The sequence below is a fragment of the Amblyomma mixtum genome, chromosome 2 (genome assembly GCF_055824585.1).
Source record: "Amblyomma mixtum isolate Tamu chromosome 2, ASM5582458v1, whole genome shotgun sequence".
Lineage (NCBI taxonomy): Eukaryota > Metazoa > Arthropoda > Arachnida > Ixodida > Ixodidae > Amblyomma > Amblyomma mixtum.
This window is the reverse complement of record NC_143013.1, coordinates 139,875,704-139,900,289: the sequence shown is the minus strand read 5'-3', so window position 1 is coordinate 139,900,289 and position 24,586 is coordinate 139,875,704. Positions and strand designations below refer to the sequence as shown.

The 24,586-nt window shown below is 45.9% G+C and overlaps 1 protein-coding gene across 2 annotated transcripts in view; it reads left to right on the top strand.

Annotated features, from left to right (window-relative positions):
- LOC149361089 (unconventional myosin-XVIIIa-like) overlaps positions 1-24,586 on the top strand; it is a 248,542-nt gene that overhangs the window by 81,343 nt on the left and 142,613 nt on the right. For both annotated transcript variants that reach the window (XM_089572586.1, XM_089572585.1), the window contains exons 6-13: positions 2,395-2,534; positions 4,833-4,933; positions 8,399-8,459; positions 10,207-10,351; positions 15,784-15,928; positions 17,798-17,899; positions 20,684-20,882; positions 23,360-23,612. In XM_089572586.1, the coding sequence (XP_089428712.1) occupies positions 2,395-2,534; positions 4,833-4,933; positions 8,399-8,459; positions 10,207-10,351; positions 15,784-15,928; positions 17,798-17,899; positions 20,684-20,882; positions 23,360-23,612 (1,146 nt within the window). The remainder of the gene's footprint in view (positions 1-2,394; positions 2,535-4,832; positions 4,934-8,398; positions 8,460-10,206; positions 10,352-15,783; positions 15,929-17,797; positions 17,900-20,683; positions 20,883-23,359; positions 23,613-24,586) is intronic.

The following is a 24,586-nucleotide window of genomic DNA, read 5'->3' as shown; positions in this document are numbered from 1 at the left end:
CCACTGCTGTGTGACATTCTTGACTGCGTCTCATACTTTGCACTATATCTGCTGGAAGCTGGACACTCAACAGCCACCTTCCTTGTTTTCGGCAGACGCCATTGTGTCTAAAGAGCAGTCCATTTGGCGAGCTATAAGAGGTCGAATGCATGAAACTTTCTGGTAAAGCGTGGAAAATTTCTTTGCACCAGCGTTGTGAGTAGTGCTCAAATTGCCAGTTAAACTTGTAGTGGATGAAAAAACTGTACCGCTCGAGACAAGGACACAACGAAGACGACAACACATGCGCTAACTTTCAACTGAATCTTTATTCAGTGCACAAACAGTTTTGAAATGCTGCGAGTTTTTTCGTCATGAGCAACCAACTCGCTCAAACATCCACCCTGTAGTGGACTTGGACAAGCCAGAGCCATCATAAGGCAACGTTCATTTCTGTCTCATGAAAAGTCCAGCTTGTCGTGTGTTTTTTGCCACTCTGTGTTCAGTGTAACATGAGTAGGGCCTGTCCAAAGCATATTTTTCGGTTTGCTCACAGATGACAAATGACCATTTTATGTCATTTTTGGAAAAAAAATTATGTCCGTTAGGGGGTAAAGCAATGACAGTGGTCAGGCTTCTCCGCACAGCACTGTACCATGTTGGGGGCTGCATGATGGCATGATCTATGGGTGAGTTATACAGCAGAACCCCGCTATAGTAAACTCTGATCACCTCCCATAAACGACTGTGCATTTTTTTTTGGTGATAATAAATATTTTTAAAAAATGGCTACAGTAAAGAGTGTCTGGCTGGGGCGACGTATTTCCCGTGGAATGATGACAACGAGGCACGCGCGAGGCTGATATCCAGGGGCCAGTGGATACCAGAAAGAATACAATGGCGCTCTTTGAGATAGCTTCACCACCAAGCTGGGAAGCTTGGAGGAGAAGCCACTTTCTGGAATTTCTTGAAGCCTTGAGGCAAAGCGCACGGCGCACACGGGGAAACAAAAAAAGCAAAGCTGGCTATGAACGCAGAAAGCAGGAGGCATGGGTCGCTGAGAAAGGAAAGGCAATAAAAATGCAGTGAAGAGTAGGCAAGGGAAGAAAATGGTGAACATTCGCAGCACAGCAGCGCACAGCCATCGAGATGTTTGTTGTGCTTGCGCTATGTTTTCAAAGAACAGTTATGAACGGAGGCATGGTAGTACTGCGTGCCTCTGTTGCCTCTAAAACGATGCTGAGGCTGCGGAAAATTACACAATGTTCATGCAAAACTTTGGTTTTTGCATGAAATCAAACTGGCGTTATATTCGTAGCCGCACTGTGTTAGTGCAAATGCTGTACTTCCTCAAGATGCAAAGAAAATCGAAAATGTGATAACATTGAATATGGTAATTGAAAATAATTATCACATAAAGGGACAATAAGAGCAGGACAGAAGGTTTATGTGACTGTTTCTTTTCTAAACCAGCGCTGTGTTTAGTAAGTGGCCAGATATAATTTCCAGACAGCATACTCAGAGGCATGCCATGACCAACAACTGATTTAGTAAAGAACCTCGTATATTAAAGTTTTTTGCTGGTCTAAGTCACTTTGCTATAGAGGGGTTCAACTGTATTTCCAACGAGGGACATTTGTGCAACAACCACATCTGAGCAGTGGGGGCTTGACTGAATGTTGCTTTCTTCACTACTAGATGAATAGCAATGTGGGCCACCTTTTATTTGTGCGCCATATCTGTAGTTACTCTGCCCTGGCTGGGACGTGTGCAGATGCAGCATTAGTAGCGGAGATGACCCTTCGGTGTACTGGATATCGTTGGTCGGGGAAGAACCAAGTTTTAAGAGAGCTAGATGTTGGGCTAGTTGGATTGGTGACAAATTATACATATTTGTAGCACAACCAGGACAGAAACACAAAGAAAGAAAGACAAACACGAGCACAAACAGAGCAGAACGAAACATCTGGGGAAACCAAGGGCCTTGCAGTTGGGCACTTGACATTTTCTGTGACACTGAGTGGATGGTGCTATAATGTACACAAGATTACACTTGACAGCTCATGACATTCATCAAGAATGTGCTTCAGCATCCATCTGATCTTTCAGTTTAAAACCTATGGATAGAGCAGGGGGTGTAGTTAAAAACTGATAGCTGAATGAACGTAGTGTGAAGAGTGTGAAAGGCTGTTGTTTAGAATTTTTTCGTCTTGGTGGTTGGCCTTCACAATGCATTGCGTAAATTTTTGTGTCAGCTACATAAGGATGGCAAAATGCAGTGTGTTGGTGTGGACCAGCATGAATCCTGTCTGAATGCTTGTAGCATGCCTTAAATTCGTTGTTCAAGACAGTGCGTGTGTCTGGCAACAGAGACTCGTAAAGCACCCTTCTCTGTTCTGTGGGGGGGTCGTGCAGAGAAGCTGACGGCAGCGGCGGCCCTGCTGGAGTCCTTCGGCAACTGTCGCACGGCGGCCAACGCCAATGCCTCGCGCTTCACCCAGCTCTTCTCCCTGGACTTTGACCACATGGGGCAGGTGGTCTCGGCCTCCGTGCAGGTGGGTGGGTCTCCCTGATGAGTTGCACGCAAGTGGTGATAGTCTATCATGATGATGATGATTACTGGTCACTGGCCAAGGTCAGTAAAGATGAAAAATTGTGACGTTTCAGAAGCCCTACAGCAAAGTTTTTGTCTTTATTCACCTTGGCCAGTGACCAGTATGAACAAGGGAGCCGTACAGTGACCAGTACTCATAATGATGGTTCAACAATGTAACCACACACAGACCAAGGAAGAAACAGGACACACACACTAGCGCTGAACTTACAACTGATTTTTTGTTAGGAAGAAGCGCGTCATAATATACACACACGAAAAAACAGCGCACATGCGCAATATCAACAAACTCCCAGTGCTGGTAAAAGGTAAAACCGCTCTAAAAGCACGTATGCATCTGCAGAACTGCTACCCACTATGTAGCATATTCATTTCTCAAAGAGATAATGATGGCGTACTCACACACCCTTTATCTTTCCGGATAATATGAAGGGCTTCAGCTACTGCTCTAGTGCGCTGGTCAGCATGAACAAATAGCACATCAGTGTCACCAGTACTGCTCATCACCATGATACCTGACAGGACAGTACGCCGTCAAACCTTCGACTACATGACAGTTTATCGCTTTCAGTAAGGTTATTTGAATGAAGCTGGCTCCAGTTGTTGTATTGAAGAAGAGAGACAGTCAGACCTTGGTGTAACAAGCGCAGGTATTACGAACTATTGGCTACATCGAACTCTTTGTAAATATTTTGACAAACACATGCATTTTCTACTTCATATATTCAGTGCTATTGGCCGTGAAACGGATATATTGAACTCCCCAGCGCCAAACAGCGCCCGTTCAGATGCCAATCGGTAGTCTTCACCGCACTGCAGAAGTGACTGGTGGCGATGCGACCAGTGTTTGTGCCAAGCTTTGCGCTTTTATCTCGCGCTCGCCAGCAGTGGCGTGTAGGATTGCAGTCCGACAGTCAGCACACACCTCTGGCATCCGTCGACAGCGCCCTAGCGCAGGTGGCTGTGAGCTTGCGGTAACAACCCTGCGTTTATGTCGGCTGTCATGGAGGTGGTGAAAACGGGGACAGCTTCCGCTGTGGCTTACGGCTTTCCGCGCGACATGGCTGTGATGCGGGGAAGCCCCATAGCTGGCACTTCACCTGCGCTCTTGGTACTCTGCTGGAAAGCCAACCTTGTGCGCTTGGTTTTTTTGTGGTCTCCGAAATAGCCGCGAGCCGCGGAATAGCCGCTGAAACTTCGGAAAATGTCTCTCTGTTTCTCTAGTAAGCATCGCCTGAATTTCCGCCCCTTCACTGACTGTATTTTTCCGCTGGTGTGCATGCATTTCTGTCGAAATTTTGTATTATGAATTTCGGCTACATCAAACAATTTTACGATTTTTTACCTGTTGACTATAATTGGTGGTCAGAATGCCTGAGCTGTGTGCTGTAGGACGTTTTTTGGACAGCACATGGGACATTCAGCAGAAAGGGCTGCATGGAAACATGGCAGGCAGGATCATGATGGACTAAGCGTATGTTGAGTGTGCTCTTCACGCGGGCTCTCTTTGAGGTTGCTGATGCGGCCAAAGTGCAGTGCTTGTGAGGAAAGCACCATCCCCCGCTTTTGTGAGGACTTTCGTTGTGCTGTCCAGAAATGCTTGGAGACTCGAGGGGTTTGCCTCAACCATTAACAACGCCCTGGCATTATGGAGAGGGCTCAGGACAAGTGGTTTGTTTCTTGTCTCCTCAGCAACACTCAGCTCAGGCAGTTCACAGATGGGTGTTACCATGCAAGGTGGATTTATAGTTTTGATGTATCATTGATCTGTGTCGGGGGGGGGCAACCAAAGACCCTTCTTCGAAGCATTTCATCCTTGAAAAGTCAAGCACCAGGCCTGGGGGAAAGTTTGTACCCCTTATGAAACCGATGGGTACCTGGTAACGCTTGGGAATCGAACCTTGCACCTCCTGCATGCTAGGTGGAAATGCAAACCACTAGGCCACAGATGGTGTGGCAGAGCGGTAAAGCGCAGTTGAGTGACAAATGTTGAGTATTGGGAAGCTGGCTGGCTGGGTTTATTTTGGCATTGTACATGACCGCTGTCTCTGATGTCACTCATTGTCGACCACGTTTAGTGGTCGGTCCATGACGAAGGGTTCAGAACTGGACTTCTTTTCTTTTTGGGCATACGCAGCCAATTCAATGGCTCAGACTGCCTGCACCAGGCATGAACATCCCAGACTGGTGTCTGTGTCAGCTTTGCCTTTTTGCAGTTCCTTTTTCTTTTTCTTTCCAGGCCCTGATGCTGGAGCGGTCTCGGGTCTCCCGGAGGCCCGAGGGCGAGCCAAACTTCCACATTTTCTACTACCTCTTGGCCGGCGCAGGAGACGCACTCAGGTGGGCTACTCCCCGGAGTACTTGCCAGTAGCCTCAGACCCATGGGTAGCCTGAAGACTGTCCTTGGCCATCTCATTTGTGCAGATATTGGATACTTGTCTCACTTGGCTTTACTTTCAGTATGGGATTATTCTAAAGGAGTTGCTCTGAATTTTTTAAAATATAGTAATAAACCTTTCTTAATGTGTTTCTGTTGCAGGACAGTGACATCACTTACCACTTTGCGACATCGTAGCAGTAAGAAAGCCGCCGTGGTGGCTCAGTGGCTATGGTGCTCGGCTGCTGGCCCGAAAGACGCGGGTTCGATCCCGGCCGCGGCGGCTAGAATTTCTTTGGAGAAGAAACTCTAGAGGCCCGTGTACTGTGCGATGTCAGTGCACGTTAAAGAACCCCAGGTGGTCGAAATTTCCGGAGCCCTTCACTACGGCGTCCCTCGTAGCCTCAGTCGCTTTGGGACGTTAAACCCCATAAACCAACCAAAACTCAAGAAAGCAGCAATAAATTCCCCATAAAGGATGCTCTCCAACCAATGGCATCAGGCTTAGGTAGACTCGGAGTAATTCAAACTGGGATGATTCATACTTTAATTTAATTCAGACATATTTTAAAATTATGCTTTTCTTTGTTACATTTCTAATGCATTTCAGTTCCTTTTAATTCGTACCATTGGTTCACTTAATTAAAACTCTTTGTTCTCTCCAACGCTCTCAACTTTGCATAGCAGTGGCCGAGGGCAGCTACATAAGGTTAGAGGGAGGAGAAGGAAGTGGGGGGGGGGGCTGCATTACGTGAAAAGTTGCCTCACTACCTTGACACTGCGAGCGATAGTTCATATTTCCCTCCTCAAACCTGAATTACGCGGCACACTGTTGCCCGTGCAAGGGCGTAGAGCACCGTGGCCGTGTTGTTTCATTTTCTGAGCTTCACCATCAGCCCCAAGCAGTGTGGCAGCTGTCAGTCTTGTGTCACTCAGCCAATCTGAGCAGCACGTCATTTCGGACGCTTACTGGCGCATCGCTGTCCTTTTTGTTTTCAAAAGGCATCTCGCCGATCTTGCCTCAGTCCGTGTTTCCCACTCTTCCGTCCACATGGTTATTCTGTTTTTCCAGCGCCTGACATTGCGCGTTCATGAGCAGCTGTTCACTGTTCATGGACGCTGACACTTGTGGGAGACTGCATCGCACCTCTTACCACTTCAGAGCAGTTCTGTTTCGACACTCCCAAAAGCATTCGCGCAGTGAAGCATTGAGGGAACTGCAAGAAATATGGTGTCTTGTGGCGTCTGTTCTTTCTACGTCCGTCGTCTTTCGCGCCGTTTTTTCCAATATGCGAAAAATCATCTTTGCTGCACGGTCTTCCACTCCGAAGCAGACAACCATTGCCCATATTTATGCCAGTTATATTTACCATGATTTGAAACTGTTCTTTGACAATTAGAACATTTTTTTCAGTTCGAAATAAGATGGCTTTGCTCTGTTGGGAAATTGTGCACATTATTACCAACTTTTCTAGACCACTCAACCTTTTGAAAATTGCTGGTTGAATACATATCAGTGCCTTTCACCTGTGGTTTAAGCTGTGCTAATATTTATACAGCAGAATATTGACGACACGATCTCGGTTGATACGAATTCATTACCCTGGCCAGCACGCGTTGTGTGCATTGGGCAGAAATTCAGATGTTACCAAATATTTCCCGTAAATTCTATATATGATTATGTTCGTTTTGGATGATAGGAATTTCTTATGATATGTAAGAACATTTTCTGTGGCCCCTCGAGATCCATGTGATCAAGATTCTACAGCAGTTATGCTTGCATGCATTGGGAAGAGGCTCCTAAATACTGTTTGTGTGCATAGATACCCAAAAAGAAAATCACATTTAGCCTTGGATCATAATCTCCTATCCCTTACAACAGCGTGAAAGACAAGGACACAGAAAGAAAAGACACACACAGTCCTTGTCTTCTGGGCTGTTTTAAGGAATCATGGTCCAACAACTAGCCCACACTCTACCCATGTAATCTCCTGTCCTTTCCCCCTGTCACTCCCCCTCCTCTCTCTCTCCCCCCCCCCCTTGTCACTCTCTTTCCCTCTTTCCTTTTACTCACGCTAGCCGCAGCTCAGAGGCTTCAAGTATGGATGGAAGATGCCACGGCTAGCAACATGTTTTTACTTCTGCTTTTACTTTATTAAATAAACCACTAATAATAATGATAATAATAATAATAATCATAGTAGGGTGCACTTCTGATACTCCGAACAAAATGCCGAGTCCCTTGAAGTTTGAATTAATGTGAGTGTAGTACTGTATTTTTGTGACACTGCAGTCAGTCACATTGCACCTGCCACTTGTGACATGGCAGGTGGCTGAGCAGGTGCAGATCGAATGAGTGCATTATCTGAAAGTGGTTCGGGGCCACTGGTTGAAACGCATCCTTTGTGGGGCACCTGACCTTGCATTCTTGAATTGAGTCCGATCTTAAACCTTCGATTGCCTGTGGTTCACACTTGGCTGTTGCCATCAGTTAGGAAGGCCATTTTCTCTGGACTGTTAGCACCTGGCAAGCATAAGCAGGTCTTCGTAAGTGCATTTGCTGAAGGTGACTGACTTGACCCATCTGACAGGGGGCGTTGACTGCTGAGCTACTATGCCATCACAGAGGTGTCTGTGCAAGGACGCCGTAGTGAAGGGCTCCGGAAATTTCGACCCCAGGCGGTTGAAATTTCTGAAGCCCTTCACTACGGCGTCCCTCACAGCTTGAGTTGCTTTGGGACGTTAAACCCCAATAAACCAATACCTTCGCTGCTGTGAGGGTGTACACCTTGTGTTAAAGGGGGAAGCTGGTCTTAGAAAAAAAAATTTTTGTTAATGAAGTCACAGTGATGGAATTCTCAAGTAGCATGTATATTTGCATGCGGATTCCAAATATGTAATTTAATTTTATATAAAACAAATGCTTGTGCACTCACGCAATATGTTATGTAACTTTTTGCCAAGAGCATTCAATAAATTTTACTGCAGGAAATTTGCTAGGACGCATGCCATTGGCTTGTCTTGACATCGCGCTATGCAATATGGGCAAAATTATTATCCTGCCTATCATAGAAGGTGAGTTACGGGGTTCTGAATTTGCCACTTCACAAACAGGAAGAAACTGATGATTTCAAAATCCTGTAGCTCACCTTCTACAATAGGCAGGATGATAATTTCACCCTTATTGCGTAGATTGATGTCAAGAGAAACCAATGCCATGCAATGTAACAAGTTCTTCGCAGTATAATTTCTTCCAAGCTCTCAACGAAAGTTATCCAACACGTTGCATAAATACACAAGGACTTGTTGTACATAAAATTAAATTACATATTTGGAATCGGCACTCAAAAATACATGCTTCCTGGAGATTTCATAGTTCTCTTCCCCCTTTAAGAGCTGCTTTCCCTCACCCTTTCACCTGCCCACAGGAAGGAGCTGCACCTGGACAACGTGGAGCAGCCCAACCTTTTCGTCTCACCACTCAGGAAGGTAACCTTGGCTGGCTTTGTGCTTTTTTTCTTTTTTTACACTTTCATTCACTCATTTGGCACCAGTGGCCGGTCTCTGACTTGCAAGGGCATGGCTAGAACTTATTCATTCATGGGCCGTGTGTTGCAGAGTAGTGCCACAATTTTATTGCCTCGTTTATTCATTATTCCTTCAACACGCCTGTGCATATGTGTCAGCAGTTAGGTGCAATGGTACAGATATAGCAGGAAGTAAAGGGGAAACTGCCATTTAAAAAAATGAGCGCATAAATTTGGTGCCACCGTATCTGAACTGCCGAGATCTGTATGGAAGTTGATTGAGACAAACAGAATTTCCTGTTGTGCTTGGAAGAGCGTGTTAGTGGGAGATTGCATATTTTTTTTTTTGCAAGAACAGTGAGTGAGTGCTGTAGAGTGTCCGTTTTGTGCGCAGTAAAGCCTCATTAATTCGGCCTATTAATTCAGAAATTTGGATTAATTTGGATTCAGCGAGCAGTTGTCCAAATATTCCTCAAGTCTCAACTACGTGGTACATAGTTTCGCACTTATGGCAGTAGTGCAATGTTAGATATGACAAAATTGGAGGTCCTCCATCAGTAGGCCAAAAAATGCTATGGCTGCATGGTTTTGTTGGTGACAGTGGCTGTGAGTCACACCTCAGCAGTCTCAACTGGTCCCAGCAGCTTGCCATCTTGGACGCTGTTTGGAGCACCGCTGGTCTTTTTTTTAATTTTTAGGTTTTTTTAAATGGTAAGTGACTAAATTGTGCAAAATAGTCATTACTGAAAAGTTGTTGTCTCAAAAGCAGGCAACCATTTTTTATTCACCAGGTAAATTTACTGTGATGCAATCAGTTTCTGGCAGTTTCTTTAGTGGGGGGGGGGGCATTTGATAATTCAAACTTTGCCATATGAGGCCGTAAAATCAGTCCTATCAGCTCTACGCAGATCTGCGTGAATAGATTTCTCTCTCATACTTCAGTGCACGAATTTTGTCTGCTTTTTGTTGATATGAATTTTGTGCGATTTGTATCATTGGATTTCACTGTAATATCGATGCTGTGTTGGTGCCTGTTTCAGGGGGGAAGAGGGTATTAGAAGTAAATTTTTACTAATGAAGTCACAACTATGAAATCTTTGGGGAACATGCATTTTCGCGTGCTGATTCCAAATACTACGCAATTGAATTTTATGTACAACGAGTCGTTGTGCACTTATGCAGTCTGTTGGGTAACTTTTGCTGAGAATTTTAAAGAAATTATACTGCAGAGAACTTGTTCGAGTGCATGCCATTGGTTTCTCTTGACATCAAGCTACGCAATAAGGGTAAAATTATCATTCTGCCTGTTGTAGAAGGTGAGTTACAGGATTTTGAAATCATCAGTTTCTTCCCATTTGTGAAATGGCAAATTCAAAGCTCCGTAACTGAACTCCTTTGGTAAGCAGGATAATAATTCTGCCCTTATTGCATATCTTGATGTCAAGACAAGCCAATGGTATCCGTCTTAGCAAGTTTCTTTCAGCAAAATTTATTGAAGGCTCTTGGCAAAAAGTTACATAACATATTATATAGGTGCACAAGGACTTGTTTTACTTAAAATTAAATTACATATTTAGAATCAGCATGCAAAAATAGATGTTTCTAGAAGATTTCATTATTGTGACTTTATTAACAAAAATTTTTTTTCAAAGACCAGCTTCCCGCCTAGCTGTTGCTGCCTCGTGGGCTTTAATGCCAGCTCTCTGCAGCCGGATGACCAGAAGAAGGCCCGCCTCATGTGGGAGCTGGTCCAGGGCTCCCTGCAGACCCTCGGAGTCCGTGATGTGGAGAGCCGCGTCCTCTGGACTGTGTTGGCAGCCATCGTCCACCTCGGACATGCCGGGGCACTTCGCAGTGAGTGCCCCCTCTCACAGTTGTGCAGGGCCTTGCTTCTCTCTCCTCTGGTGTGGGCGCGTCAGAAATGCTGGGGTCTATTAAAGAGAGTCCTCATTGGGAAGCTCTCTAACCTACCCCACCTCCTCCAGCAACCGGACATGGACTATACCGGTTTACTGACAACCGGCAAAGTGATTTTTCCATTCTGCCTGCATTTCGAAATTGGTCCGAGGAAGGACGCTCCTTGTATGCCCACCGAACATCCGGATTTGGATGTCCGTTTTTGGACTTGAGTCGTTTTTCCTTCGGATGTCCGTTTTCAGATTTGAGTCGTTCTTTCTTCGGATGTCTGGATTCGGCTTCGAATGTACGGACCTTAATTGGATGTCCGTTGGACAATGTTGGGCGTCTGGGTTGCAGCCTTAGCTTATTTTCGTAACATTTTATTGTAAATTTGTTACATAAGGATTGTTACATACTATAAGGGTCGTATTGCTTGCTTACAGCTGGCTGGACAGTGACTGTCTGTACACGCTTGTTGCTTCGTACGTTTAGTTATGCTGTGGACCTGGGTGCACAAAACGCGTTGAAGTTTGCAACTTGGATCACGCTGTGATGTTTGTGTGGTGCTTGATTAGCGGGCAATCCAAAAAGGGGGGAATAGACAGTCCTGCTAGCAAGGCCTTGTTTTTTTTCCAGCATATACCATGTAAACGCAGGCCGCTTTTTTTTTTCCAGATTTGAGGGCCAATGTTCGGGGTGCGGCCCATACACGCAATGTGCGAAAATTCCTCTTTTTTTTTTAAAGTAAAAACACACCAGTCAGGGAATCAATGGCATTTGTTCTACGTTCAGTTGTCACTTGCAGAGTATTTCGACTTTTCTTAGACATTTAGAACGCTGTTCCCATGTGGGTCATGGAAAGTTCAGGTGCGGCGCTTATAGATATTTTTTTTTAACCATTTCCTTCGGGAAAACAGCGTGCGGTCCTTACATGCGTTTGTGCGGTATTTTTGTCTCTGAGGCTAGTGTGCTTAATTGAAGTTAGCTCGGTCACATGAACTTTGTTTCTTATTAGTTTATTTGCTATGAAAACTATCGAGCACTGAAAGAGTGATGGTTCCTAATCCATGACATGGTCCAAGTCTGCTGTGTCCTGGTCGTAGCTTTTGGAGCATGGCCACATTATAGCTACCTTAAAAGGCTGCTCAAGCGTATTGTGACAAAATCAAAGGAGTGCTGATGAGTTTATTTATTTATTTATTTCATGAACCCTCAGGGCCAGAGGCATTATAGAGGGGAGTGGTTACATAAACTTCAAGAAAAAAAAAATGTACAGTGCAGCAAACCAATTAGTAATACAGCCATGTGTCACCTGCTGTGGAAATTTTGCCAGTTCTGCTCTGGTGCTTGTGAAATTGCCTACAAGGGTGCAGTATGATGACTATTGTGTTCTTTTTATTGGTGTAATTTTTGGCCATTCATGCTAATCACCAATTGCTATGTGATATCCCTGCCCTTGTAGCTTAAATCCTGCGTAGCTGTGACCGTGTTTCTTTTTTATGCTAGTGTTGGTTTGCAGCCATTTCATTGTCAGGCAGGTTAAGCAGTTCTGTTTATTGCGCTTCTGCGTTTCACTTCACATCAGACATTCCTCTTATTCTTCGTGGGCCGATTTCGCAATTGGTTCATTTCACATCTGTGTGCAGAAGTAGCTTTGTGCAGCTTATTTGATTTGACAGAAACTCGGCCCATTCACAGATTTGTTTATTCATGTATATTTTGTGTAACGACCTTCGTATACAATATGGACGTGCGAATAATACAAGCACAAAGTGGGAGAAAAGTTTTCATCCGTGTATAATGCGAGTGAGGAGAGCTCACCGGAAGAATTTATTTGCATTGAATTTTGTGCTTGCCTCGGTGAAAAGATGGACACTCGCGAGGAACTTCATGCTGGCGTGACTGGTGCCACCTGATGCCAGGTGTCTTCATGTCCGTGGTGCTGACTAGCTCCCATCTTTCGTGCCGACATGCCTGATCAGAGAATTTCATGCCGTGAGGAAAAGAGCCGCTCATACTCGCCCCAGCGCACATGAGCTGTGCTGCGGTCTTTCGATTGTTATAAACCGCAGTGTGCCGCTCCTGGCGTGTGCGTGGGATGGCAATGCGGGTGCCAATATCTGGCATGCACAAATCTGGGCCCCGTCGTGAAGCCTAGGAAGTGCCCTTGGAGTCGGGGATCTAGTGATCTTTGTCATACGGGGTACCCTTTTCCAAGAGTTTCTTGTCGGAGATACCTTTCCATAGGAATTTGTGTTCGGTGCCGCTGAGCACGTTCGATACCCCGCATTTCTTGAAAGTGCGTCTGACGGATTCCTCAAAATGCTGGCCCAAGCGATCCAACTGCACAGCGGGGCTGGAGTGACCGTATTCAGGCCGTCCAGTAATGCAGGTTCCCCTTAACTCATCCAGTTCGTGTAACAGCACTTGACAGGGTGCCAGTGCTTTTGGCAGCTACGATTACTTTCCTTTTGAAAGTAGCCGCGTGCAATTAGTGCGGTCCCAACATCTTGCAAGGTTTGATTGTCCTGCTTCCAATAGTGTCGGGTCGTGAGGTCACCATGGTGAAATGGAATTGAAATCAAAACTATCGAAGTAATCATCAACCAGCACCTTTGAAAAATAATGTCTCCTCTCCCTGGATTCCTAATGGTGATAGTGCTGATTGGTAACGAAACTGGAACGACTGATATGGGCTGAAGATTGTTTGGATCCACATATAATACGTGTCGGAAATTTGGCATGAAAAAAAACATGTATTATACATTCATTTCTAAGGTATTTAAGTACCCTAATAGCTCAGTTGGTCATTTAATGAGAATCTGTAGAAAGGGAGACCACAAACTTATAAAACAGAAACCACACACAAAAAAAAGTGCATTATTTTGGTAAAAGTAAAAATACAATTGAACATGCTAAGGGAATCCAACAAAATTGCATCCAATCATGATTAAAAGAAAACCTGGGAAACGAAGACATTCGAAACATGAGTAAATGCCTCTTGGAAAAGATACCCTATAGCAAAACAGAGGCAATTCGCTTACAAGAAACAGTGCCATGTAAAGCAGGATACAAATTAATCTTGGGCAATATAAGGCTTTCTTTATTTAACACAAGTGCTCGCAAGAAAAATATTGCTGAAGATCAGAAATTGTTTTTGGTAGATAGAAATTTTAGTGTAATTCACATTTCAGCGTATTTGATTCTGCTCTCACAACGAAAGCGAGCAGTGGCTGAAAGTTACCTAAAATGGCCACGGCAAAGTATGAGAGAGCGATTCTTATTTCAATTATCTCTTCCCTCTCTGGGGTGTCCAAAACTGCCTGCAATGCTTTTCCAAGCACATTGAGGATAAGGTATAGAGGAACCTCAAGGAAGACTGTTGAGTCCTCAGAGCTGGAGTGCACGTGTCAGCCTGTTAGGTGCTACACAAGGCATCACAGTGAGAAAGACTATGCAGGTTCTCTGTTTACGGTGTCGCTATTGAGGAGTGTTCTGTGGATGTGCTTCACCTTTGTGGGCAGGATCTTGAGCCTGGCCTCGTCTTCCTGTTGTGTCCTTACCTTTGTGGGCAGGATCTTGAGATTGGCTTCGTCTTCCTGTTGTGTCCTTACCTTTGTGGGCAGGATCTTGAGCTTGGCCTGGTCTTCCTGTTGTGTCCTTACCTTTGTGGGCAGGATCTTGAGCTTGGCCTCGTCTTCCTGTTGTGTCCTTACCTTTGTGGGCAGGATCTTGAGCTTGACCTTGTCTTCCTGTTGTGTCCTTACTTTTGTGGGCAGGATCTTGAGCTTGACCTCGTCTTCCTGTTGTGTCCTTACCTTTGTGGGCAGGATCTTGAGCTTGGACTTGTCTTCCTGTTGTGTCCTTACTTTTGTGGGCAGGATCTTGAGCTTGGCCTTGTCTTCCTGTTGTGTCCTTACCTTTGTGGGCAGGATCTTGAGCTTGGCCTCGTCCTGTTGTGTCCTTACCTTTGTGGGCAGGATCTTGAGCTTGGCCTTGTCTTCCTGTTGTGTCCTTACCTTTGTGGGCAGGATCTTGAGCTTGGCCTCGTCTTCCTGTTGTGTCCTTACCTTTGTGGGCAGGATCTTGAGCTTGGCCTCATCCTCCTGTTGTGTCCTTACTTTTGTGGGCAGGATCTTGAGCTTGGCCTCGTCTTCCTGTTGTGTCCTTTCCTTTGTGGGCAGGATCTTGAGCTTGACCTTGTCTTCCTGTTGTGTCCTTACCTTTGTGGGCAGGATCTAGAGCTTGGCCTCGTCTTCCTGTTGTGTCCTTACATTTGTGGGCAGGATCTTGAGCTTGGCCTCGTCTACCTGTTGTGTCCTTACCTTTGTGGGCAGGATCTTGAGCTTGGCCTCGTCCTCCTGTTGTGTCCTTACTTTTGTGGGCAGGATCTTGAGCTTGGCCTCGTCTTCCTGTTGTGTCCTTTCCTTTGTGGGCAGGATCTTGAGCTTGACCTTGTCTTCCTGTTGTGTCCTTACCTTTGTGGGCAGGATCTAGAGCTTGGCCTCGTCTTCCTGTTGTGTCCTTACCTTTGTGGGCAGGATCTTGAGCTTGACCTTGTCTTCCTGTTGTGTCCTTACCTTTGTGGGCAGGATCTTGAGCTTGGCCTCGTCCTCCTGTTGTGTCCTTACTTTTGTGGGCAGGATCTTGAGCTTGGCCTTGTCTTCCTGTTGTGTCCTTACTTTTGTGGGCAGGATCTTGAGCTTGGCCTTGTCTTCCTGTTGTGTCCTTACCTTTGTGGGCAGGATCTTGAGCTTGGCCTTGTCCTGTTGTGTCCTTACCTTTGTGGGCAGGATCTTGAGCTTGGCCTCGTCCTGTTGTGTCCTTACTTTGGTGGGCAGGATCTTGAGCTTGGCCTCGTCTTCCTGTTGTGTCCTTACCTTTGTGGGCAGGATCTTGAGCTTGGCCTCGTCTTCCTGTTGTGTCCTTACCTTTGTGGGCAGGATCTTGAGCTTGGCCTCGTCTTCCTGTTGTGTCCTTACCTTTGTGGGCAGGATCTTGAGCTTGGCCTCGTCTTCCTGTTGTGTCCTTACCTTTGTGGGCAGGATCTTGAGCTTGACCTTGTCTTCCTGTTGTGTCCTTACCTTTGTGGGCAGGATCTTGAGCTTGACCTTGTCTGTTGTGTCCTTACCTTTGTGGGCAGGATCTTGAGCTTGGCCTTGTCTTCCTGTTGTGTCCTTACCTTTGTGGGCAGGATCTTGAGCTTGGCCTCGTCCTCCTGTTGTGCCCTTACCTTTGTGGGTGGGGTCTTGAGCTTGGCCTCGTCTCTTTGTTGTGTCCTAATCTTTGTGGGCGGGATCTTGAGCTTGGCCTCGTCTGCCTGTTGCACCTTACCTTTGTGGGCAGTATCTTGAGCTTGGTTTCGTCTTCCTGTTGTGTCCTTGCAGATGCCAACGGGAGGGTGCAGTTTGCACGAGCAGCCAGTGCCCAGCGGGCCTCCCTCCTGCTGGGAACCTCGGTCGAGGACCTGTCCAAGGCGGCCCTGGACTCGCCCCTGCTCACCGCTGCTGGCAACAGTCGCGTGCCAGGCCGGTGAGGGAATGCTGACTGCCTGCTTGCACGGTACCCTGTAGTATCAGTTTAACTGGGTGTCCATTTTAACGCGAGAGTTAAGGGTCGCATTCAGCGGAGAACACGGCGTAGTTGGCATCATTACCATGGTGTGCCGAAAAGGCAGATTGGTCGATAAGGTGGCTACATCATGTGTGGAGTGGTGGATTTGAAAAGTAATTAAATGAATTGAGAGCTGGTGATTAGGGGGTCGCAACATGACTTGGACGTCATTAGGACATGTAAGTATATAAAGTAAATGTATTGTATTGTACCGAAAAGAAAACTGGAGTAATTAGTCTCTTATCCTGGCATTGCCAGTCAGACAAGCTACCCTTTAGGCCCTGCAGGCACTCTTGTGTGGCTTTTTTAAAGCGGTGCTTTATGTGGTCTTTCACATAAGGGCACATCGGAAAAGGTGTAGTTATCAGGTGTAAGCGAACCAGGCACATGGTCATTGCAGGCAAAACAGTCGCTGTGTGCTCCGTCACTTTTCGCATTGTTGCGTTGCTAGGTTCAGTGTACTTGAATCTTAGGTACTAAATTTTGAAACAAACATGAATCGGCACTTCACAAGCGTCCATCATGCTTTGCCAACAGTCATGCAGTGTTTAGTTTGACGAATTGCAATCAACGTTTTGGCTAAATTACTGCAAAAGCCTTTCTTTTCTTCTTGATAATTGCTTGCTTTTTTTGTCGGATAATTCTGCAATGTTTAAATGTTAGGTTACAAACTAAGCAAAACGAGACGAGAACAGGAGGTAAAGAAACAAAGTGACACCACATCTATATTCGTTTCTTTACTTCCTGTCCTTATCCTTTTGTGCAGTTCCTAGAAGAAACTAGAAGAAAACTAGAGAAAACTATTAACTAGAAGAAAAACTTGAGGGGACGCTTAAGTAAAGGTATGACGCATGTCACAAGGTCACGTGACCTGTGTGGCAACTGGCCCACCTGCTTTTATGCTCGCCATGCTGAAGCCTGATTTTCTGCAGAACGGGAGGCTTAAGGTATTGCGTTAAAAACAGTGTAATACCCCTGTCAAGCGTGCAAAATAAAGTGCAGTTACTAAGAGAGTCACTTGCTAAAAGTGCACTCTAGCACAGCTAAACGGCGCAACATAAGGGCACTCGCCAAAATGCGCACTCATGTCAGAGTGCGTTCACAGAATGCACTTTTTGGACAGTGCGTAGCCTCGCCAGCAGCGACTTGAAAGGCGCAATATGTACAGTGCATAAAAAAGTACTTGAAAGTTTATTTTACATGCTATAACACTGTTTCCAGAAAAAAATTCGTTCATTATAGCTACAAGTGAAGCAACAAAACAAAGGTACGTGATCAGATGCAACATCGCTGCCCGCTGCCATCTTGTTTGTTGCCGCAATTCTGGATAGTCTTGGCTGGTCTTGGCTTTTCTTCTGTTTCTATTTTTTTCCATCGTTAAAAACTGTTGAACCTCGTTTTATTTGTTCTATCACGTTAAGCAATCAATTAGTATGAGTCCTTTTTCTTTTCCATCGACCTCTTCAGAAATTCCACTCATTTTCTGATCCTTTTTTTTTTTTTAATACGAGGGCACTTTGCTTTCCCGTTTACCACCGCGTAGCCTAAAGTGTCACTCGGGATGCCGAAGTGCACTCCCTGTAAGTGCACTTAACTTGCACGCTTGACAGAGGTATAACTGTCTGGGACAGCTTTATTGCTTACAGTTCTGAGCGCATGAACATTAACATTGCATGAACCGGGAGCGTATCAACAGGGCTGTGCTGTATTCCGATCCTTCCTGTGTCGTGCCCTTGTGTGCTGAGGCTCGGGAAGGCAGCCTGGTTTTCTCTTCTGGGACGCTTGCAGGGCTCAGGGAGACGCGGCCGGAGACCCCGCGGATCCCCTGCAGGACTTCGTGGCCTCCCTCTACCACGAGGTGTTCAACGTGGTCGTCTCACTCGTCAACCGGTGGGCCCCTTGCTCTGTCTTCCGCATTTTAAAATCTTGCCTCCTGTCAGTTCTTGCGTGTCGGCTTTGACTGTGTCAATTTTTTTTTGTGCTTATATTTTATGTGCAGTAATAACCGCTTCAACTGGTCTAACCCAATGTGTTAATGTGTTTTGTAACTTGTGCTTTCATGCTTTTTTGAATTTTAAGTAAATGTATACTACTCCTGCTTGGGCGCTCAGCCTGCAGTATGTTCAAAATAAATAAAAATAAAAAACAAATCTGCACTGTGTATCTCAGCTGCTGCTGATTTGAGCCGAAGTTTTCATTGAGAACATTCTTGACACGGTTTAAAGCAGTCTGAAGACTTGAGGGGGACGTGGCTTTGAGCAAAATTCTTTTATTGATATAGTGTTTGCAGGAAATTTTTTGAGAACATTTGAAATAATGTTATGACTACTGTCACAAAATTTCACTGTTATACCTCCAGAGAATTGTTCTACATTATATATTTTTCCTTTCAATTTTGTAAAAAGCTGCAGACTTAAGAAAATGGGGCAAGAAGGCTCGCTAAACATTCATTGCATTCCTACTTGAACCTATAGGGGAAGATGCGTCCTTAGAATTTTTTTTTTTGCAAAGCATGAATTTTTGTTCTCAGTTTTTGTGTTGCTGTGTCCGTTGGCATATCTAGAGCGAGAAGATTTCATGCAAGAAATTTTAAATCCACAAATTAGAAAAACAAAGAATGCCTTGATCTGCAGCAAGGCCCTAGGAGATGCAGCAAAACAAACTGGGTCAAAATACATAAAATAGTCATAAAAAAGCCCACTTCACAAGGCGAGCATCTAGCTAGAAAAGTAAAATGGAGGAAAACGCCAGTTTTTGCGTTTCCTCGCCATGTAGAAGAGCTGCCGCAGTTTATTAAACAGTTTAACACTACTTCCCGGTTGATTTCAGCACTGAAACTTCGAGAAAGCATAAAAAAATGAAGCATACATCTAGATAAACAATTATTAAAAAATGAATTTTCTGCTTTTTTTTTTTAAGTTGCATCTCACCTTAAGGGGGGATGTAACTCTTATACTGCGAAAATATTGAAAAAGAGCAGTTTTAGAAAACATATTTGGTATCTGTAAGGCCTTTTTAATCGTATCCCAAAAAATTTTCCCTAAAGCTGTCCAGAAGTGACATTGAAAAACGTTCTTGTGACTGTATATGTATTTAAAGAGTTGGTGCTTGTCCAACCTCAGTGTCAGTTTTCTCCAAAATGTATTTGGGCCCTAGTTCCCTGCTTGCAGAAAGTGTGTACATTGATGACGGCTTCACTTAGTTTCATGTGGTTTCTTTCATTGTGTTCCTTGATAAATTCTTTATGCAGTGAAGTTCTTACATTTTTTAATTACTCGATATTTTTTTACTTTGAAACTTCTTGGACGTGACGATAATGAGCGCAATATGGAAGCATGGATATAACGTTGTGTAGAAAAAAATTCAGGCTGATAAAAATATTTGGAGAATGTCACTGCGTGAACCATGCCTTTGGCTGAATTCAAAGGTGCACTGAACAGCAATCTGAACTCGTATTTTTACCGCGGGAACTTGATCTGCACGTTCCGAGCATTCTTAGAAACTTCCAATTATTGTCGTGTGCGGCCAATTTCCCTAATTTAAATTCGATTAAACGTCCCGGCTCCCGCCTTTTTTTGAACTCACTGCTGAAGGCAGGAGGAGTCAGCTGACGCATGGAGTGCCTGTCAGACAGTTGCATGGCAGCTTTGCTTTTGCTTTTATTTTGTTTTTTAGGTTTCCATGAATAAATAGGTCTAGTCAGAGACTAAACAGCTGCAAATTAGGCCCACAGAAATAAAAATACGCGTGGACTCTTTGCTTTTGTCGACCGCTATGTATCGCTCCTCTGATAGCTGAGCGGCAAGCCGCTATGCAACTGGCTGAAAGGTACTCCACGCATTGGTTGACTGCTTTTACCATCAGCAGAGAGTTGAAAAAATGGTGGGAGACGGGATGTTTAATCTGATTCAAATTGGAGAAATCGACCGCACAGGACAATACTAATTCGAAGTTTCTAAGAATGCTCGGAACTTGTAGACCGACTTCCCATGGTAAAAAGACGAGTTCAGATTCCTGTTTAGTGCACCTTTAAGGGCAACTGCACGCTCCTGCGTTGTTTTGTTGCCACATCGGTACAGAAGTCCAAGAATATTTGTTTGTCTTTTCTGTAAATTTTTTTTCTTTTTGCAAAGTTTCATATACAGCGTGGTGAATTCTAGACAGGGACTGTGAAATGAAGAGGACAACATGCAGGTCTTGGTCAAATGTTTAGGGGAATCCCACAAGGTGGAGTAAATTTGTAATAAGGGAGTAATTACTCATTGGCATCCACCCAAGTGCAGCCATACGGCTACAAAGGAAAGCTATACAGCTTTCTCAGAAACTTCGTAGTTAAAGAAAAATTCGTCCTGGTCCGGGGTTCGAACCCTGGACCACTGCTTCACCGGAGCAGTCGCTCTACCAACTGAGCTGACCGGTTCTTCCCAAAACATCGCTGTCATGAAGCGAAGCCAGCCAGTGAAATGCCTGTTGTTTGCAAGATCTACGCTTCAGTGCCCGAAAGAGTACAGGTATTGTTCAAGAAAGCAAAGGAAACAGCCAGTTATGTCACAGCAAGGATTGATGAACAGTAAATTTGAAGCAGAGTTTTTGTTTTTGGGGGCTTTTGTTGTTTTTAGAGAAGCGTTGTTGAGCCACTTGCTGATGCTCTTCCCGCTTTGTTGTTGCACCCAGGGCCCTGGGTGGTTCCGGGCGGAGCGTGGCCGCGGTGCAGGTTCTGGACTGCCCCGGCTTCCAGCCCCAGAGTGGCACCAGTGCGGGGGGCAGTGCAGCGGCCACCCTGGAAGAGCTCTGCCACAACTACGTCCAGGAGCGGCTGCAGCTGCTCTTCCACCAGTGGACCTTCCTCAGTCAGCAGGAGCGATACGACCAGGTGCGCCCCCTGGCTGTGGCCCCGGGAACTAGCGGAGGGAGCCACCCATCCCCGCAGCAGCAATGCTTAGTTCTCAGACCTGCACGGGCAACTACAGCAAATGAGAAAAGCTCCTGAACCTTCTGAAGGAACCAGCGCAAAAAACACAACGGACAAGAAAAAGGCGGAACACGACGGACAGCGCTCCTGTCCGTCGTGTTCCGCCTTTTTCTTGTCCGTTGTGCTTTTTGCGCTGGTTCGCTCAGAAGCATGTCCTACCAACTAGCCCAACAACAAGTGTTCCTGAACCTTGACACTTTGCTTTGCAGAGTTCTTTTTTTTTTTTGGTACCGCCCGTTATGAAACTGTAGTGTGAAATCTGGCCGAGCCTCCTAGTTAGCTTTGAATGGCCGACATCTGTATGCGGCAGCCACTTTTCTTGGCAATGGAGGGAAAGCTATGGGGGCTGTTACTGTGTCATTCCGCCGCCGCGGTGGCTCAGTGGTTACGGCACTTGGCTGCTGGCCCTAAAGACGCGGGCGCTATCCCGGCCGCGGTGGCCAAATTTCGATGGAGGCGAAATTCTAGAGGCCTGTGTACTGTGCGATGTCAGTGCACGTTAAACAACACCATGGGGTCGAAATTTCCGGAGCCCTTCACTACAGCATCTCTCATAGCCTGAGTCGCTTTGGGACGTTGAACCCCATAAACCAGCCATAAATCAACTGTGTCGTTTCATAAAATAATTGGGCCACACGATGGTGTGCCTCGCCACCTGTCGTGTTCCTCTCTCTGTGGTAGCTTCAGTTTGTCGTTGGTTTAGCTAGTGCCATTCAGTGCAATAAAAGAAACTTTTTTCCTTCTCTTTCTATTGTTGAGTTCGGCAGTTGTGTTAGAAATGTGCCTTAAAAACGAATATTGCCGATATGCAATGTTTTAAGGGTACACTAATAAATGCAAGTGGTGACTACATTCCTCTGCTTAGAGGGAGGCTGTGTGTCTGCCTCATAGCGTCTGTTTCATTGCCAGAAAAGGTTTTCGCACAGTTCAGATTAGGTGTTTGCTGGCCATGAGCCATGGAATTGGGCCATTGCCTGTGCCTAAGGTGTTCAGTTTCTTGAGCTTTCCCTTCACTGGCACGAGACATGTCGCTCATCAGCTGGAATGCACTGTTTGTGGGAGTTTGTCAAAAGTTTCACAAATGTTGCCAGTGAAGAGGTGTGGCAGTCATGGCAAGTGCTGTCCAGGCTTTTTTCAATTGGAGAAGTTTGGTTGCAGAGGGAAAAAAATTGGCAGTTGCTGGCCTGATGAATGGCTGCAGGTCGTGCGACTTATGCGCAGTATCGCCCAATGCAGTGTGTCTTCTAATTCTGGTCATTCAAAGGCCCGGAAGCTTTGCCTACGTTTTGTAGCGGCTTGTGCAAGCTCACAGAGAAATTGAACACAGTGTTGAAAGTTAGCATGTAAAAGGATTTTGGAAAGAAAAAAAATTCAGTTCCATTATAGCTACTGCTGTGGCATGTAGCAGAGTAAAGCCCGCATGCTCAAGCTCTCTGCTTGCGTTTGGATGTTGATGGTTGGGGGGGCATGTAATGCGAAGGCAAGGTAACCGCTGGTCCCTAAGGGTAATGGAGTGGATTCCAAGAGAAGGCAAGCGTAGCAGGGGGTGGCAGAAAGTTAGGTGGGTGGATGAGATTTAGAAGTTTGCATGGATGCAGTGGCTGCAGTTGGCGAGGGAGAGGGTTAATTAGAGAGTCATGGAAGAGGCCTTTGCCCTGCAGTGGGCGTAGTCAGGCTGATGATGATGATGATGGTTAGGGGTGGTGGACCACTACACAGCCGCTTACCCTCCGGCAGAGGCGAGTGATCAGCACTAGCTGGTTTAAGCAATGATTATCATGACGCCATGCCTGAGGGTCACTGCTGCTGAACTTCCAGCCATTAAACACAAATGGTCGCAGTAGCTCAACATTCACTGGTCAGATTTGTGCCTCAGTGTAAATATACTCTGCGTCTTGTTTGGGGCCAGGGCCTCCGAGTGGTATGCAGCTGTCCAAGGTGGCCTCGGCCAGAGGGTAGGCACCACGGTGTATAGTGTGCGCAGCCCCGAGCTGGCAGTTTTGTATGTACGTGTATAAATGTCTGCCTTTTTTTGGTGCAGAATGGGGCATGTTGATGGGATGACGACACCAATGATGACATGAATTAAAGATTTAACTGTGTGAAAGGATTAGGACACCAGGGAGACACAATCACGACACTTAGAAGTGTGCTTCTAAGTGTTGTGAATGTGTCTCTCTGGTGTCCTGACCCTTTCGCGAAGTTAACTCTGTAATTCAGAAAGGAGCCAACTAACCCGGCAAATCCTTTGGATGACATGAAACCAGGTGAACTAGGCTAATGCAGTCAGTGCTGTAACGTGGCAGGATTGTTTGGCGAGTCGGGTTGTGTGCACCTTCTGGCGAGAGGGCTTTGTGAGCGGGTGGTGCTTCCTGCAGGAGGCTGTGGTGCTGGAGACGGAAGAGTGTGGCGAGGTGTCCTCTCCGGTGGCGCTGGTCTCCCTGCTAGACCGCAGCCCCCCCCAGTCGGGGGGCCTGCGCGCCTCCTCCTCCGACCTGCGCCACCAGCAGGGGGGAGGGGGCTGTGGCCTGCTGCAGCTGCTGGATGACGAGTGCCTCTACCCGGGCAACACGGACCAGGCTTTCTTCGACAAGCTCCTCCACCTGGCAGCCTCCACTGCACAGCCACGGGGTGAGTGTGATGGGAAGGGGGGGGCATCGTTCGCGTTCCAGTGCGACGGTGTTAAGAGCTCCGAAATTCAGGGGGCACTTTGACGATCTATAAAGTGCCCGAGGCGACAGCCTTGCCACGCAACTTTGGCTGCACAGCCGTAGGCACACTCGAGGCGGCTATGGGGAGACTTGGATTGGATATTCATGGCCAGTTAATCGTGACCCATGACTAACTAGGCATGATTTGTTAACGACTAACTACTCATCACTAGTTAATGTCCTACTAGTCACGACTAACCAGCAATGACTAGTCATGACTAACTAGTCAATTGGTTAATGACTAACTAGTCATGATTATCCAGTGATGACTAGTAACCAGTCCTGACTAGTTAGTCATGACTAGTTAATGACTAGCTAGTCATGATTGTTTAGTGACTAAGTAGTCATGACTAAATAGTTGATGACTAACTAGTCATGATTGCATAATTACTAACTAGTCATGACTGATTAATGCCTTGCTATTCATGACTAACCAGTCATGACTAACACTGGTTAATGACTAGTTAGTCATGACTTCTGACCAGTAATGACTAGTTATGACTTTCACTTCAGATGTAACGGACGGACAGACAGAGTCATGGATGCAAGTATGAGCCATTAAAGGCTTTCGCCTTAAAACCCGCCATTGTCAGTGTGAGCTAAAAAATCCCCAGAGAAGCAACATAGGCAGCAGGTGGGCCACCTATGTCATGTGACCTCGCAACGTCATCACAGCTTGTCTGCGGGATTGTGAGCAACTACTGCCTTCTCCTGCCTAGCCTTCTCCACGGACTAGCCCAGGCCTAGGTTTTCGGGTGGGCCCGACCCCATGCCGTGTTGTAGCGGGTGGCAACAAAAGCTGAATGACGATTGAGCTTTGCTATAACTGCGGTTATGCTGTTAAAGCATGATGCACACTTGCCTTGGTGGGGTTTAACTGGGGAGATAAATACG